At 58.0% G+C, this 16,790-nt stretch overlaps 1 protein-coding gene across 1 annotated transcript in view; it reads right to left on the reverse strand.

Moving 5' to 3' along the window:
* CACNA1I (calcium voltage-gated channel subunit alpha1 I) overlaps positions 1 to 16,790 on the reverse strand; it is a 135,738-nt gene that overhangs the window by 59,458 nt on the left and 59,490 nt on the right. The window contains 1 exon segment of the mRNA XM_050806160.1: positions 13,338 to 13,435. Coding sequence (XP_050662117.1) covers positions 13,338 to 13,435 — 98 coding nt within the window.

Raw genomic sequence — 16,790 nt, forward strand, 5'->3', positions numbered from 1 at the left:
CTCTGGGATATTGAAATTCCGAAAGGCTCCTGCAAACCTATCCGGCTGGCTTCCCTGAATGGCAGCCCCGTCCCTCCTCCCCTCCCGCCTCACTCTGCCCAGCTGGGCCCCAATGCACTTCACAGCCCTCCCTGGGGCCCAGGGAGTCCCAGGGCCACAGAGCCCCAGCATAATTAGCTAATTAAGGACTTAGAACGACTTTATCCCTTCCTCGCCAGTGAAGAGGGGCCACAGGATTAGGGAGCCAGGGAGGACCTCAAGAGACCACGGCTAATCTTCCTTTTATGCCAACGGTCAAGTAATTAGCCAAGACAGGTTGGCCAGTTACACTGTACCCTCAGTGCCTCTGGAGCCTGGCACAGGAGGTGGAGGCAGGGAGAGAAAAGAGAAAAGCAGACAGAGGAGAAAGTGAAACTAGGAGTGACAGAAACAAAGAGGACAGAGAGAAAGAGCGGAGAGTCTGCCTGCAAGTCACCATCTGCCTCAAATCATCCTTTCTACTTCATCTCCTGCCACACCTTCCCCCAGCCAAACCCTCCTCCTCCAGGCAGTCCTCCCTGATTCTCACCCCCAGTTAGTCATGAAACCACCCTGTCTCTTGTTGCCCCAAGGCTCTCACTCACTCTCAGGATCAGGACGGGCTTACCCGGTTCTGTGTGTTTTTTTTGTTTTTTTTTTTTTTTTTTGAGACGGAGTCTCGCTTTGTCGCCCAGGCTGGTGTACAGTGGTGCGATCTTGGCTCATTGCAAGCTCCGCCTCCCGGGTTCACGCCATTCTCCTGCCTCAGCCTCTGAGTAGCTGGGACTACAGGCGCGCACCAGCATGCCCGGCTAATTTTTTGTATTTTTAGTGGAGACGGGGTTTCACCGTATTAGCCAGGATGGTCTCGATCCCCTGACCTCATGATCCGCCCACCTCGGCCTCCCAAAGTGCTGGGATTACAGGCGTGAGCCACCGCGCCTGGCCTGGTTCTGCGTTCTTAGTGCACCTTTTCAAGACTTCTGCCTGGAGCAAGAGCCAGATGGGCCATGATGGGAACAGGCTACAGGCAGCCCCATGAGTGTGATTGAGGGCCCTGGGTCCCCAGCTAAAAAGGGGAAGAGGACCCTGGAGTCCTCAGGACACCTGATGCAGCCCTCAGCCCAGTGAGCGCCCAGAGCACAGGCCCAGGACAGGACATCTGGGTCCCAGTCCCAGCAGGGTGGCCTTGAGGCAAAGCTTGCCTTCTCTGGGCCCCAGAGGCCTCATCTACAGAGCGGACAGTGGCTCCTGTCCAGCCAGCCCTTCAGGAATACCATGGGGCCAGGACACTGCTGATGGAAGATTCCCTGAAGTCAGAAGCCTCCAACAGCCCATGCGCCCCATGGGAAAGTGCAAATCCTTACCCCCACTTCCTGGCCCCTGCTCACAGACTCCTCCCGATTCCGGCCCCACCTCCTTCCATCCGCCCTACCACACCTGAAGGTACCAGCCAGACAGGCAGCTCCCAGCATCCCCACTCCCCACCCTGGCCCCTGCTCACAGACTCCTCCCGAGTCCAGCCCCACCTCCTTCCATCCGCCCTACCACACCTGAAGGTACCAGCCAGACTGGCAGCTCCCAGCATCCCCACTCCCCACCCTGGCACACACTCTGCCCCCGCCCACAACGCCTCCTCCACCCTGCCATAGGATCCGGGACCGCTGTGCTGCACCCAGCCAGACGGACCCACTTCCAGTCCTGGAAAGCCCACTTTTGGGGCTGCCTCCATGCCATTGCACATGCTTGGAGGGCCATCTCTCGCCTCCTTTTTGGGGATCTCAGCTGAGCAGTTACCTCATATGGTGCCCCTGCCATTAGTTGCCGCTGCCCACCCGCCCTCCATCATAGTCTGTGCCAGTTACCAGCTCTGCCTCCTCCTCCCCGCTGGAAATCAGGCACGCTCTGCACCCAAGGCCAAGGCGGCTGCTCTGTGTTCTCCCATCCAGACCAGGACCTGGCACAAAGCAGCCCCCTGAAGGCCGACAGCTTGAATGAGTAAAGGTGTGATGGGCGAGTGAATGGAGCCACTCAGCAAGAACTGAATGAGGGCTGGCTATGTGCCAGGCACTGTGCTAGGCTCATGGGGATACATGAGTTTAAAAAAAAACACAAAACAAAGTTCCCTGTCCTCATGAGGCTCACATCCCAGGTAGGGGAGGGAAAAACAGGCAATAAACCACATGGGTGACACATAAGGACACGTCCTCATTCGTTGGATGAAAAGTGCTATGAAAACAAAAAGAAGGGGGAAAAGGTTGGGGGTTTGGCCTGGGGTCAGGTGAACATTAAATAGGGGGCCAGGAAAAGCAGGACGACGCTGAGCAGAGACGGGGAGGGGGTGGCAGAGTCAGCTGAGGGGTTGTCGCTGTCTGGGGGACAGCCCTCAAGTCGGAGGCAGCCTGGACAAAGGCCTGGAGGCAGGAGGCAGTCAAGCACAGCCACAGCCACAGCCACAGCAAGGAGACCATGCGGCTGCGGGGAAGCTGAGCAGGGATGAGGCCGGGGAGGAGACAGGGCCAGGGGCCTGGAAGACTTGAGCTTCTCCAGAGGTATCACGGGAGCCACCATAAGGGAATGAGCAGAAGGGAGACGTGATCTGGGGAAGGTGTAAGAGGATTGCCAGGCTGCTGGGCAGAGAATGGATCGCAGGGGACCAGGGCAGAGGTGGGAGAGCATCAACGGCACAGTCTGCAGGATCTCGTGCAGACGGCCCTGTGGACAGCGCCCCAAATGGCACACACATCTCTGAAAGGGGGACGGGCCTGTGGGCTCCACAGCTGTGTGGTCACTGCCTCCCAGGGGCCTCGCCTGGGACAGAAACGGGAGTGCTGAGGGCGGGGCCCAGGAGAGCTGTGGCTCCCTGCCCTGTGCCCTCACTGTTAGGATGGCCCAGGCCAGACACTGGGACCTCCCCACAACCCTCACAGCCTGATGATCGGGCCTTCCGTCCCCCTGCTCCTCTCCGTCCTGCCTGGCCCTGCCTGGCCGTCGTACGCTTGTCATTGTGATAAACCGGAAGGTGGGGGGTCTGAGCCCAGACAATGATGGCAGTGGAATGGGGAACGTGGTGGGTTCTGGAGGCATTTTGGAGGCCAAGCCAAGGGATGGGATGTGGATGTAGGAGGAAGAGGGCAGTTGGGGACTCCAAGGTGTGGGGCCTGGAGCCACAGAGCAGCCCTCAGCGGGGGCGGGGCTCCATCTGGAGATGCGGAGCTTGGGGTGGCCGGAGTACATCCCCATGGAGTCGCTTTGCTAGCTCTTGGGGTCTGGAGTTCAGGGGAGAGGGGTCTGGCCCGGGAGCGGCACGTGGAGCACCAGGGTGAGGACAGTCTCCAGACAGCACTGAAAGCTGGGGGCTTGGTGGCAGCAGATGGCAGCGGGCCGGTGGATGGAACTGCTCACCCTTTTCGGGAGCCCCTAGACTAGAGCCTCTGCTTGAGAGAACCTGGGCAGCAGCCAGGCAGAGGTAGCCCCTTGGTGGCAGTGGGGACACCTGAGAGGAGGTGGCAGGAAGAACAGGAAGCACTTCCTGACAGGCATCACTCCTGGAGGTTTGGGGTGTTCTTGGCAGAGGGGAGCTGTCAGCCCAGATCGGTTCAGCCACTCTGCCAGGCCAGCTCCAGTAGAAATCGCCAGACGCGTGCCAGCCTCTGCCAGGGCACAGCCCGTGGCCCCGAAGAGTGGAGTAGGGGTGAGGGGAGCCAAGGCTGTGGCCTGGCCACTGGGGGCCACTCTCCCTGGACTGGCTGGGTCAGTAAAGGGGCTGGGCGGCTGGGAGAGGCCGTCTCTGCTCCTGCCATTGCCAGCGCCAACTAATCAGGGGCACAGTGGGTACCGGGAGGCCTGGCCAGGCAGCAGACGGCCAGGTTGCTGGGGTCACAGCTGCCGGCCCAAGGCCCAGCCAGGGAGGGGCCTGTGGGCTGGTGGAGGGCCTTGGTGCCCACCGCTGAGAAAGGAAACCAACCTCAGCCAACCAGCAGCACACTTCCCCAGTCCCAGGAGAGGCCTCGGGTCCCTCCCAGAGCTGGTAGTGCTCACACCCTCGGGGGCTGGCCCGGCTGTCTCACTGCAGGTCCCCCCACCCGCTGTGCCCCAAACCACTCCTAGGCATCTTTCAAATGTCCCGCCACCCCTTCCTCTGGGAAGCCTCCTCCTAGTCCAGGTAGGCGCTCTTTCCCATCGGTCCCTGCCCCCATCAGAGCAGGCATCCCACTGGCCTGCAGCTGTCAGCCTTTGGGGAAGGGGCTGTGCCTGATCCTGGCCCCACACCTGGCCAGGGTCTCTCCCAGAAAACCCCAGGTGGATTTTGCTTTGGATGAATGATGGAAGCAATCCACGAGTCAGTGAATCCACAGTGGCCAGTACTTTGGTCCGGTGTCCTGTCCAGGACACTCCCTCCCTCCAGATTTGTACAACAGAACGCAGAAAGCGACCTGAGATGGGGGAGAGGGAGAGGCTGCCTTCGCCCTGCCCCACCCCCAAGCACTTCTCCCTGCGCGGTCCAGGCTGCTCTTTCCTGTTGCCAAATCCAGCGCTTGCCAGATGCTCTGGCCAGATGTTCTCCCACCCACCCAGCCCCATCTCTCCTGGGAAGGGAGCACCCCTGGGGAAACTGGCCCCCCTCATTTCATCTCCCCATTTCTCTCCCTGCTTCCCTCTCTTCCTTCCCCATGGGGGCTGCCAGGCCTTTCTCCCTCAGGACAAAGTGGGAGCCCCTTGTGGGTGCCTAGAACAGACAGCCCTGAAGTCCAACATGCGACCTGGTGGGGACTGATAGCCCAGTAGCCTTCCTTCTGCTCTCCCCAAGCCCCGAGTAAACACGCGCTCCAAGTGAAAATGCCGACACTGCCACGCCAACTCTTTCAAGGTGCATCTCTCAGACCTGCCCAACAAATGCCCCCCAAGGCCCTTCCAAGAAGGAATCCTGAGGCCTTCCTCACCCCTCCTCAGCACGGTTGGCCTGACCATGACCCTGGTTGGGCAGGCACCTGGGCAGGAAAGGGCTGGGCCTGGGGCGCGAGGGCAGGGGCCCGCTGTGCACTAACCACAGTGCCATCCTGCCTCCTGCCCTGCCTCGTGGCCTCAGCCTGAAAGGGGCTCAGCACCACGAGACCTGTGTACCCCGACAGTGAAAGGCATGCAGAGGTCTGGAGCAGACCAGGCTGAGCAGGGAAATGGGAGGAGAGAGGGCCTCGAGGCATCACTGCAGCCCACGGGACCTCTCTCCTTTGACCCCGGAGGTGGGCAGGGACGTTTCCTGATGTCCCGCAGACAGTGGGGACGGGGGTGGGTGTCTGGCGCCTACACGCTAACAGAACAGAAAGGAGATACTGAAACACAGTGAAAAGCTGTAGGGTCAGGTTCAAACCCTAGCTCTGTCCCCAGCCAGCTGTGTGGTCTCGAGCAGACTAGTCAACCCCTCTGCCTGCTTCCCCATCTAGAAAGTGGGTGTCACAATGCCACTGACTTCCTAGGGCTGTAGTGAAGATGAAATGACACTGCCCATGTAAAGCACTGTGATGGGCTTGTCGCAAGCACTTCATACACTTTAGCCACTTATCGGGTGGATCTGGAGGTCCAGAGATCGAGACCATCCTGGCCAATATGGTGAAACCCCGTCTCTACCAAAAGTACAAAAATTAGCTGGGTGTGGTGGTGGGAGCCTGTAATCCCAGCTACTCAGGAGGCTGAGGCAGGAGAATCACTTGAACCCAGGAGGCGGAGGTTGCAGTGAACCTAGATCACACCACTGCACTCCAGCCTGCTGATAGAGCAAGACTTTGTCTCAAAAAAAAAAACTTTAGCCACTTATGATTATAATTAACTCCCTAGAAAATGTGACCAACCCTCTCCCTTTCCTGCCACGCAGTCCCCTGCCCACCCACAGGATGCCCAGCCCAGGATGACACCTCCATTCCACCTTTGCACATGCCAATCTGTCTGCCAGGCACACCCTCCCCAACCCTCAGCTGATGAGTGTCTTCCAAAACCAGCCCCTGAGAAGACGGTCCTGCCGCCCTACGTCCACCCTCACTGCTCCCAGCACCTTATCTAGCAGCAGCACCTGCGGATTGCGTAGGCACACGAGGCTGTGCACGCAGCTCTCTACACCCACAGCGGCATTTCAGCCTTCCAAACCAGATGGACATCGGTATTATTAACTTCTCTTGAGAGCTGGGGAAATAGAGGCACAGAGAGGCACGTGGCTTACTCAAGGTCCCATAGCCAGTGGGTGGAGGCCCTAGGACCAGAACCTGGCCTGACAGCACAGAGCAAACCTCCAGCTGGTGGTGCAGCTGAGGGGACAGCAGCCTTCCCCACAGCACTGTCAGGGACTGTGAGTTCGGGCTCAGGGCTGCCCTGAGCTCCCCAGGGTCTGCCTCGCCCCTGCTCCACAGCCTGGGTCAGGGAAATATCACCTCTGCTGGCCAGGCCTTGGCAGTGACTGCCCTGGAGAAAACTCACTTACTGGAGAAAACAGCACTTTTCATATGCAAATGGCTCAGGCAGTGTGCTTAGGGAAGCAAGGCAGTGCCTTGAGAGATGTATAGGCTGAGGCGGCTGGGACGGGGGGCACATGTAGAGATGATTCAGCCCCATCTTGCCAAGGCCCAGAGAGAGGCGGTGACTTAGGAAAGGTCACAAGCAAGGAACCAGAACCCAGCCTCCCAACTCATAATTTGGCACTTCTTTCCTCCCTCCCCCAACCACCTCTCTGCTATCTTCCTCTCTTTATCCATCAGAGGCTGTGGCCTGAACAAGGACCTGCAGGGGTGGAGTGGAGAGACACGTATTTTATACGATTCTGTAAGCGGCACCATGATGTCCATGTCCCCCGCTCATCCTGGACAAAGTTGAGAGCCACACTTCTGATCCAGTTTCTCCTCCTGCTTTGTTTGTACAAGTAGGGAAACTGAGGCCCAGAGATGCCAAGGGACTTCTCAGGTCACACAGCAGGCAATATGGCAGAGCTAAGACCAGAACTTTTATTCCCTGACCCACACTTGCATCTTCCTGGCTGTTCGTGCTGGAGCTTTGCAGACTTCGCTGTATTTTTAAAACACAGGCAACCAGCCCACTCCTCACGGCTTTGTAATTAATAACCCATCACTCGACTGTGACCATCACCAGCCCTCTAGCTTGCCCTCTAGTGACGAGACTGAAAGCTACGGGCTACTGTTGAAAAGACTGTGTCCCAGCGGCATGACGGCTCATGTTTGTAATCCCAGCACTTTAGGAGGCCGAGACGGGTGGATCACAAGGTCAGGAGCTGGAGACCAGCCTGGCCAACACAGTGAAACCCTGTCCCTACTAAAAATACGAAAATAGCTGGGCGTGGTGGTAGGCACCTGTAATCCTGGCTACTCAGGAGACTGAAGCAGGAGAATCTCTTGAACCAGGAGGCGGAGGTTGCAGTGAGCCAAGATCGCACCACTGCACTCCAACCTGGGTGACAGAGCTAGATGCCATCTCAAAAAAAAAAGAGAAGTATGTATCCCAGGGCAGAAGCAGCTCAAACCATAAGTAGGAGGAATGTCAGCAGGAAAACCATATTCAAAAAAAAAGAAAATAAAAAAACAGGCGACCTATGAAATCTCTCTAGGAAGCACTTCTAAGAGCCCGATCCACCCCTTCTCCACCTCAGGTCACTCATTCCCTGGTGGCTCTAGGCAGAGGAGCCGGCACCTAAGGACAAAGCTGGGTGTCCTGTGAAATGAGGGTTAGACCAATGGACTTTCAGTCCCACGTGCTCCAACAGCCTGGGGCTCCTGTAGAATCAATCGCCTGTGAGGATGGCAGGGTCCTTCCAGGGGAACACCAGGTGCTGGAGGGCCAGCGCTCCCAGTAACTCCCCAGTGCTGGTTCTGAGACACTTTTCAGGCTGTGGCTGAGAGGCGGAATCAGGCTCAGCAGCCGGAAGCAGACACTACCCCAACTCGGCGCTCCTTGCTGCCCAGCGGTGGCCACTAGCAGGAGAAGACCCTGAGGAAAGGCTCGGAGCCCACTCGGGGCTCCTTCTGTAATTGGAGCGCGCAGGGATGTTGGGCACAGGGTCGATCCCTGCCTTCCCCAGAGGCCGGGGCAGGCTGGTGCTGGGGACCGGGAGTGTCCTCCACCTCCGGGGAGCAGCTTAATGAACTCCCCACACAGCGGGAGAGGAACCAGGAGGCGTAAAGAGGACCTAGAGGGAGAGGCACAGGCGCCCACACACACGTGCAAGGCGCACACACGCTCTTCACACACATGCACCCTCACAGGCACACACAGGCTCTCTACACACACGGACACACACACACTTCACACACATACACCCTCACAGGCGCGCGCACACACACACACTTCAGACACACACCCTCATAGGCACACACATGCTCTCTACACACACGGACACACACACACTTCACACACATGCACCCTCACAGGCACACACATGCTCTCTACACACACGGACACACACACACTTCACACACATGCACCCTCACAGGCACACACAGGCTCTCTACACACACGGACACACACACACTTCACACACATGCACCCTCACAGGCACACACAGGCTCTCTACACACACGGACACACACACACTTCACACACATGCACCCTCACAGGCACACACAGGCTCTCTACACACACGGACACACACACACTTCACACACATACACCCTCACAGGCGCGCGCGCACACACACACTTCAGACACACACCCTCATAGGCACACACATGCTCTCTACACACACAGGCACACACACACTCTTCACACACACACCCTCACAGGCACACACACACTCTTCACACACACACCCTCACAGGCACACACACTTCACACACACACCCTCACAGGCACACACACACACACACTTCACACACACACCCTCACAGGCGCACACACACACACACTTCACACACACATCCTCACAGGCACACACACACTCTTCACACACACACCCTCACAGGCGCACACACACACCTCACACACACACCCTCACAGGCACACACACACCTCACACACACACCCTCACAGGCGCACACACACATTCACACACACACCCTCACAGGCACACACACACACACTTCACACACACACCCTCACAGGCGCACACTCTCACATATACACACTCTCACATATACACACTCTCACGTGCCCATTCACGTGTGCAGGCCTTCACATTTGCTCACATGTGCACACACATCCTCAGATGCACACACTGTCAGATGCAAACACACTCTCCCATGTACTTACATGTGCCCACACACCTCAAAGGCACATACCTGTGCACACCCTTCCTTGCACACACACTCACTTGTGCACACGCATGTCCTCACACATGTTCTCTGGTGGACACACCCTCACACCCACACACACCCTCACACAGATGTAGAGAAGCCCACCTGGCGAGATCGAGGCCTCTGCCCCGTGTCCCATCCCATGCCCCTGAGCCCCCCTCCAGCCTCAGCAGTCCCAGCACAGTGTGCTGTCCCCTGCTGGGCAGACCCTAGACCTGACAGGAGGTTCAGATCAAGATCGCGCACAAACATCCCTCGTGTGCGACCCCCTGCAACGTGCACACACCTCTGGAATGTGACTGTGCCTGTGGGCTCCATGACCTGGAGTGTGACCGTGGCCCCATGGCAGCTGCCTGCTGAGGGCATCCCCTGCCCTCCCCAGGACAGAAACAGGCAGCACTGTGGGTGGGACCCAGGAGCGACATGGCCCCCTGTGCTGCCCCCTGAAAGCCGAGGTCCCTCCCGCCCACCCAGCTGCCCACACCAGACACTCAAGGAGGACCTGGACTGGGCCCAGCAGTACCTCTCCCATCCATTGGCTGCTCTGCCTCCTGCCTGCCCCTGCCCAGTACCGGCCATTCGCTCACACCTGTTCCAGGAGCAGTCCCTTGTCCAGCTCACCCCCACTGCCCGCCCCCCCGCACTCTGGCCAGGGGTGTTTCTAAAGCAACCACTTGCTAACCTCCTCCCACGCTCCCACTGCCTTCAGGCACATGGTCCATCCCCAGGCCCTGTCCTCTCCAGCCTCATGCCCTACCCCTTTGTCCACCCAGCCCGCAACCCGCAGCTCCTGCAGCTCCCTCCCCAAGCCCTTTGCACTCCCTGACCTCCCCCCAACTGCCACCCAGCCCTCCCCCTCCACCCACTCAATCCCCATCCTCCCCTGGGTCTCAGCTCAAACGTCCCCTTCTCCCGGAGGCGTCCCAACGCCCAGCCCCATTCTCCCTGCCTCCTCATGCCTGGCACAGGAGCATGTACAGCTCTGTGGTCCTGGCACAGCACACAGCTCAGTACACCTGCTGACTGTGTCCATTTCACACGTCTCTTTGGAGCGCCTTCTGTTTGCCAGGCAGAGTTCTGGGTGCTGAGTGCACGGAGGCCACCTTTTGGCTCATTTCCCAGTAAAGGCAGGCGGGGCACGTGGGAGAAAATCACACACTGTTGGGGAAGGTGTGCTGGTTTGGTTTGGTCCTTCCTGAACTGCTGTTTGGTCACACTGAATTGCTGTGTGACCCTGGACTGGCCACGACCCTCTCTGGGCCTCAGTTTCCTCATTTGTTAAATGTGGGAAAGATGGTTTTGAACTCGGTGATCTTCAAGAAGCCCTCTGGGATTGGAGGAGACGAGAAAGACAGAGAGAAGCTGGCCCTAAAATGGCCTCTCTGCATGTCACCTCCCCGCCCCCAAGGGGGTCTCCCCAGGGCAGTGGGAAGGGGCCAGACTGGTAGAGCTGAACTGCCCCTCCCACTACCGCACAGCTTTGGTTCCCACTACTCACTTGCCCTACCTCGCCTCCCAACCCTTCCCAAGGACCCTCACAGTAGCACTCAGGACCCCGAGAGTTTCCTATCATATTGTGACCTTGAGACCCCAGCCCCCAGGGCCCCCTCTGTGCCCTACCCAATCCAAGCCAGTCCCTCTCAGAACAAAGCAGGATTGGGCCACCCTCCAGGCTCAGACAGCTCTGCCACCCTCCTGGTCACCTTGCTCCACAGATATCCTGAAGCATGTGGCCTCTCCTGCCCCGCCAGGCATGCCCAGACTGACCGATGCATTCTGCAAGCCCGGGGTCAGGCCAGCCCCACAGGGCGCTCAGGATGGATGGACCACAGAGGTTGGCTGGGTGGGGTGGATGACAGAGCCCCAAGGCCCCAGGGCTAGGAATTAGAGGAATGGGGATAGCACTGTCTGTGGATGAGGAGCAGGTGCCAGGAGACCTGTACTGTTTGGCCGATGGGGAAACAGAAGCTCAGGCAGGGAAGAGAAGCAAGGGGTCAGACAGAGCCAGGAAATAAGCTGGGCTGAGGACAGACAGAACTCTGTTCAGATTCCAGCCCTGCCGCTGAATTGCTGTTTGACTTTACGTGAGCCACTTTTTACTTCTCTGAGCCTCCCACAGGTTGTTGAGCCATCAGATGTCAAGTTCCTGGACCACAGGAAGTGGGTAGATGCCTATAAAAGCCCCATGCAGCCAGGCGCAGTGGCTCACGCCTGTAATCCCAGCACTTTGGGAAGCCGATGTGGGTGGATCACCTGAGGTTAGGAGTTCGAGACCAGCCTGACCAATATGGTGAAACCCCGTTTCTATTAAAAATACAAAAATTAGCTAGGCTTGGTGGCATGTGCCTGTAGTCCCAACTACTCGGGAGGGTGAGACAGGAGGAGAATTGCTTGAACCCGGGAGGCAGAGGTTGCAGTGAGCCGAGATCATGCCACTGCACTCCAGCCTGGGCGACAGAGCTAGACTCCGTCTCAAAAAAAAAAAAAAAAAAAAAAATCCAAACCCGGGAAGGCAGGTAGGGCCCTCATCCTCTCCTTCCCCAATCTTCACCCCATCCCTAAAAGAGAGCAGTAAGGAGTCAGAAGACCTAACTGGCTCCAGCCTTTGCTACTCACTGGCAGTACATCCCTGGGCAGGTAACCTCTTGTCTCCAAGTCTTAGTTTTTTCATCTGTAAGATGGGAATAGCTCACCTCCCTCAGGGTGCCTATAAGGCTCAAAACAGGTCATGGACATGAAAACTCTGTAAGGCTGGGCAGATGTCAGGGCTTATGGTTGCAAGATAACCTCTCTTAATACTAGGTGGGTGGGTAAATGGATGGATGGACAGGTGGATGGGTGGACGAATGGATGGACAGGTGGATGTCTGGCTGACGGTACAGATGGATGAATGGACAGATGGAAAGATGGCTAGAAGGATGAACAGATGGATGGATGGATGGATGGACAGGTGGATGGGTGGACAGGTAGATGGATGGACAGGTGGGTGAATGGATGGATGAGTTGATGGATGGATGAGTGGGTGGATGGGTGGGTGGGTGGATGGTTGGGTAGATGGATGGATGGGTGGATGGATGGACGGGTGGATGGGTGGACAGGTAGATGGATGGACAGGTGGGTGGGTGGACAGGTAGATGGATGGACAGGTGGATGGGTGGACAGGTAGATGGATGGACAGGTGGATGGGTGGACAGGTAGATGGATGGACAGGTGGGTGAATGGACGGATGAGTTGATGGATGGATGAGTGGGTGGATGGGTGGAAGGGTGGGTGGGTGGATGGATGGATGGGTAGATGGGTGGATGGATGGACGGGTGGATGGATGGACAGGTGGATGGGTGGACAGGTGGGTGGGTGGGTGGATGAGTAGATGGATGGGTGGGTGGGTGGATGGATGGATGGATGGATGGATGGATGGATGGATGGATATGTGGATGGGTGGACAGACAGATGGATGGACAGATGGGTGGGTAGACGGATGAGTGGGTGGGTGGATGGATGGATGGATGGATGGACAGGTGGATAGGTGGACGGGTGGATGGATGAACAAGTGACCAGGCATATGGGTGAGTAGGTACATGGATCTGTGGTGGGTGACAGAGCTCAAGTTCTAAGTCAGTCAGCACAAGTGAGGGAGTCAGGTTTCATTGCCCCAGTGAAATGCTCTATGATGTCCTCCTTCAAACTAAGCAGCTTCTTTTCCTATGGGTGCTCGCCTTGACATCCTGTGAAGACCACTGCCCCATAAACCCTTTGTTCCTGAAAAGCCAGACTCCCCAGCATGCTCTCCAGGCTCTCCTGGGACTCAGAGGCATCAGGGCCACCTGCCAGTATCTTCAGGCCCATGAGCTCCACGGGAGCAGGGCACATCTGTCCAGACACCGCAGGATCCCTGCGCCCACCCAGGCCCTGGTCAGTCTTCTCCTAGTGAATGAAGCAGGGTGGGGGATGGGCACTGGCTAGGCAGGCCAGGGATGGGTTGGCCAGGGATGGATCAGCCAGGAAGGTGTGGACAGGGTGGGGCTGACTCACTGGGCACGCGGTTGATGGCTTTGAGGGGCCTCAGGACGCGTACAGTGCGGATGGCCGACAGGTTGATGTTCTGAAGGTCCAGGGAGTACTCAACCATCCTGCAGAGAAAGGGGAAAGAGTGAGGGATGGTGCTGGAGGCCAGCTGGGGTCAGGGCCTGGGCCACAGCATTCTCCAGCCACCTGCACACAGCTGCCTGGACAGGGCAAGTAAAGACAGCGGTCGGATCTCCAGCTACATCCGGCCAACGTGTGGCCTGGGGTTGCTTCTGTGGCCCTTGTCTCCTCCTCTGTAAATGGCGCTGGTGACAGATGTGGGCAGGGGCTCAGGGTGTGAAGGGAGCACAGACGTTGGGCCCCAGCTGTGTGCCCAGCACTGTGCCAGGTAGCTCCTGCCCTTCAGGCCCATCCTCCTGGCCCGTGGCCCGTGTCAGCCCCTGTTTCCAGAGCAGCCTCTGAAAGCGGGAGGAGCATCTTCTGCACCAAACAGCTCCACGCCCCACAGTCCATGCTCAACCAGCCCTGCAGCTCTTTGGAGGCAGTTTGCCTCCTCCAGGAAGTCTTCCCAGATCTCCCACAAGAGGCAGATCTCTGCGGTCCCTTCATGGTGGAAGCACAGCAAACCTCAGTTGCGGGGCACTGGGAGATGGGTCCGGCCTGCATTCCCAGGATCACCCCCCTGCCCCCATCACCAGATCCTTCCCCCAGCACCTCCCACCCCAGGACTTCAGCGCTGCTGCCAGCTCCACCTGTCACCACCCATGTCACCACTGTCAGTAGGAAATGAAGGCTTTTCCTACACGCTGCACAAACCTGTCCGACTGTTGTGAAGCCGCCACCCCCTCCCGCTGCTTGAAGAGTCATTGAGTGAAAGCTCCGTTCCCTGAAATGCCACCATCATCCATCCCCCACCCGCTGGAGCGCAGGCTCAGGCTCCTGCATGCGCGCACACACACATACCTCCACACCTGTGTGCACACACACACGGTCACACACCTGCATACGGAGTCACATACACACACACAACCACACACCCAGTCACACACATACACACAGTCACACACACAACCACACACCCCCACACACAGTCACACACCTGCACACACGCACACACACGGTCACACACTTGCACACAGTTACACACACGCAGCCACACACCTGCACGGTCACACGCCTGCACACAGTCACACACATGCAACCACACACCCGCACAGTCACACACCTGCACAGAGTCATACATATGCACACAACCACACACCCACACACACATGCACACAATCACACACCCGCACACAGTCACACACGCACACAACCACACACCCACCCACACACACCTCCAGTCACACACGCATACAACCACACACCCACCTACACAGTCACACACGCACACAACCACACACCCACACACAGTCATACACCTCCACACAGTCACACACATGCACACAACCACATACCCACACACACAGTCACGTACACAGCCACACACCCGCACACAGTCACGCACCTCCACAGTCACACACATGCACACAACCACACACTTGCACACACATACACACACTTGCACACAGACCCAGAGTCACACACTTGCACACAACCACACACCCACACAAACACAAACATACGCACACAACTGCACACCTGCAGACACACACACACTCCCTTCTTGGACATCCTCATATATGCACCCTCCTACTCAAACCCAAACGCAGATGAGGGGGAGTGACCCAAAAAAGTGACAGAGACCTAGAGCTGGAGACAGAGACCTAGAGCTGGAGACAGAGACCTTGGGGACCTGAGGGGGAGGGAGGAAGGAGAGAGGGGGAGCTGGCAGAGAGCAGGGAGAGAGGAGGGGGGCAGGGGAAGGAGCAGGAGGAGGGAACAGAGGGTTGGGGGAGGGGCGGGGAGAGGAGGGGGTGCGGGGGGAGGGGGCAGCAGCCAGGCAGAGAGGGTGAGGGCCAACGGTGACCTGGAAGGGGCAGCGAGGGAGCGGGACTGCATGAGGATTCTGCGCGTGGGTGAGCCCAACTGTCATTTTCACATTTTGTAGAAAGAGCTCTCCAGGCAGCCGGGAGACACGTGTGACAGAGGGGCTGCGGGGGTGGCACACACAGGCACATAAACAGGCGCTGGCACCCGCAGGGCCCAGGACTGCCGAGTCCCATCGCAGGCAGCCAGGACCAGCTCCAGCCAGCCCTCCCCACCATGCCCCACCCCCACACAGACGTGGCCCCTCTTCCTCCTGCCTTGGTTTTCCAGATCCTGTGGGGGGCGGGGTGGGGGGAAGTCAGTCCCTAGGGAGAGCTGGGAACGCCCTCAGGCTCAGTTCATGCTTTGCTGGATGAGCTGCAGGTGGGGGCTCCCAGCCCACACCAGACTGAACCCACCCATGTGCTGCCTTCCCAGGGCCCAGAGGGCACACCTGCCCAGCTCTGGCAGGCACTCATCGAGGACTTGTTCCCATCCCCATGAAGCCTCGCCATGAAAATAAACAGATGCCTGCAAGATGGATGGGTAGACAGAAAAGCAAGGCTGTTTGAGGCCCTACTGGGTGCCAGGCACTGTTCTCTTTACCTGTGGGAACCCATTTCAATCTCCACTCATTTGAGCGCGGGCCCATTACTCTCTCCTGCCACAGCCTCTCTCCATTCCACCGCCGACCAGGGCAAGCCACATCCATGACTGGCTCATTGAGAGAGCCCTTGGAACGACCCCTGCTGGTCCCTAACTCCCCTCCCCCACACGGCCACCTGGCTCCACCTTCCCCGCCCAGTCTAGGACTGTTGGCTCTCAGTTAAGTGAGGGCACCAACCATGGCCCCTGCCCCACGATAGGCTGGGGGGCAAGAATGCCCCCGTGCACAATTCAGCCCCTTGATGACAAAGAGTGTTTTTTTTCTTCTTTTTTTTTGAGACGGAGTTTCACTCTTGTTGCCCAGGCTGGAGTGCAGTGGCACTATCTCGGCTCACCGCAACCTCCGCCTCCCAGGTTCAAGCGATTCTCCTGCTTCAGCCTCCTGAGTAGCTGGGATTACAGGCACGCACCACCATGCCCAGCTAATTATGTATTTTTAGTAGAGATGGAGTTTCTCCATGTTGGTCAGGCTGGTCTCGAACTCCCAATCTCAGGTGATCCACCCGCTTTGGCCTCCCAAAGTGCTGGGATTACAGGCGTGAGCCACCGTGCCCAGCCGACAAAGAGTGTTTTCTTGCATTTTGTGTTTCTCTACAACAAGGGGTGGCAGGAAGAGACTGACCCCGGGGTCTTCAATGAGATATGAGTTGTGACTGGATGTTACAGGGGGGCCCACGATGACCCAGTTAGTAACTTTAGGGTCTGAACACCTCCCAGACCCCAGCTTTGCCACAGGAGGCTGATCAGACACATGTGCTCTTGGCTACAGACTTGGGCAACCTCCCCGCCATCCGCCCCAATCTTGGAGGGGAACGGAAGCAGCCA

Source organism: Macaca thibetana, chromosome 10 (assembly GCF_024542745.1).
Source record: "Macaca thibetana thibetana isolate TM-01 chromosome 10, ASM2454274v1, whole genome shotgun sequence".
In the NCBI taxonomy this organism is placed as follows: Eukaryota; Metazoa; Chordata; class Mammalia; order Primates; family Cercopithecidae; genus Macaca; species Macaca thibetana.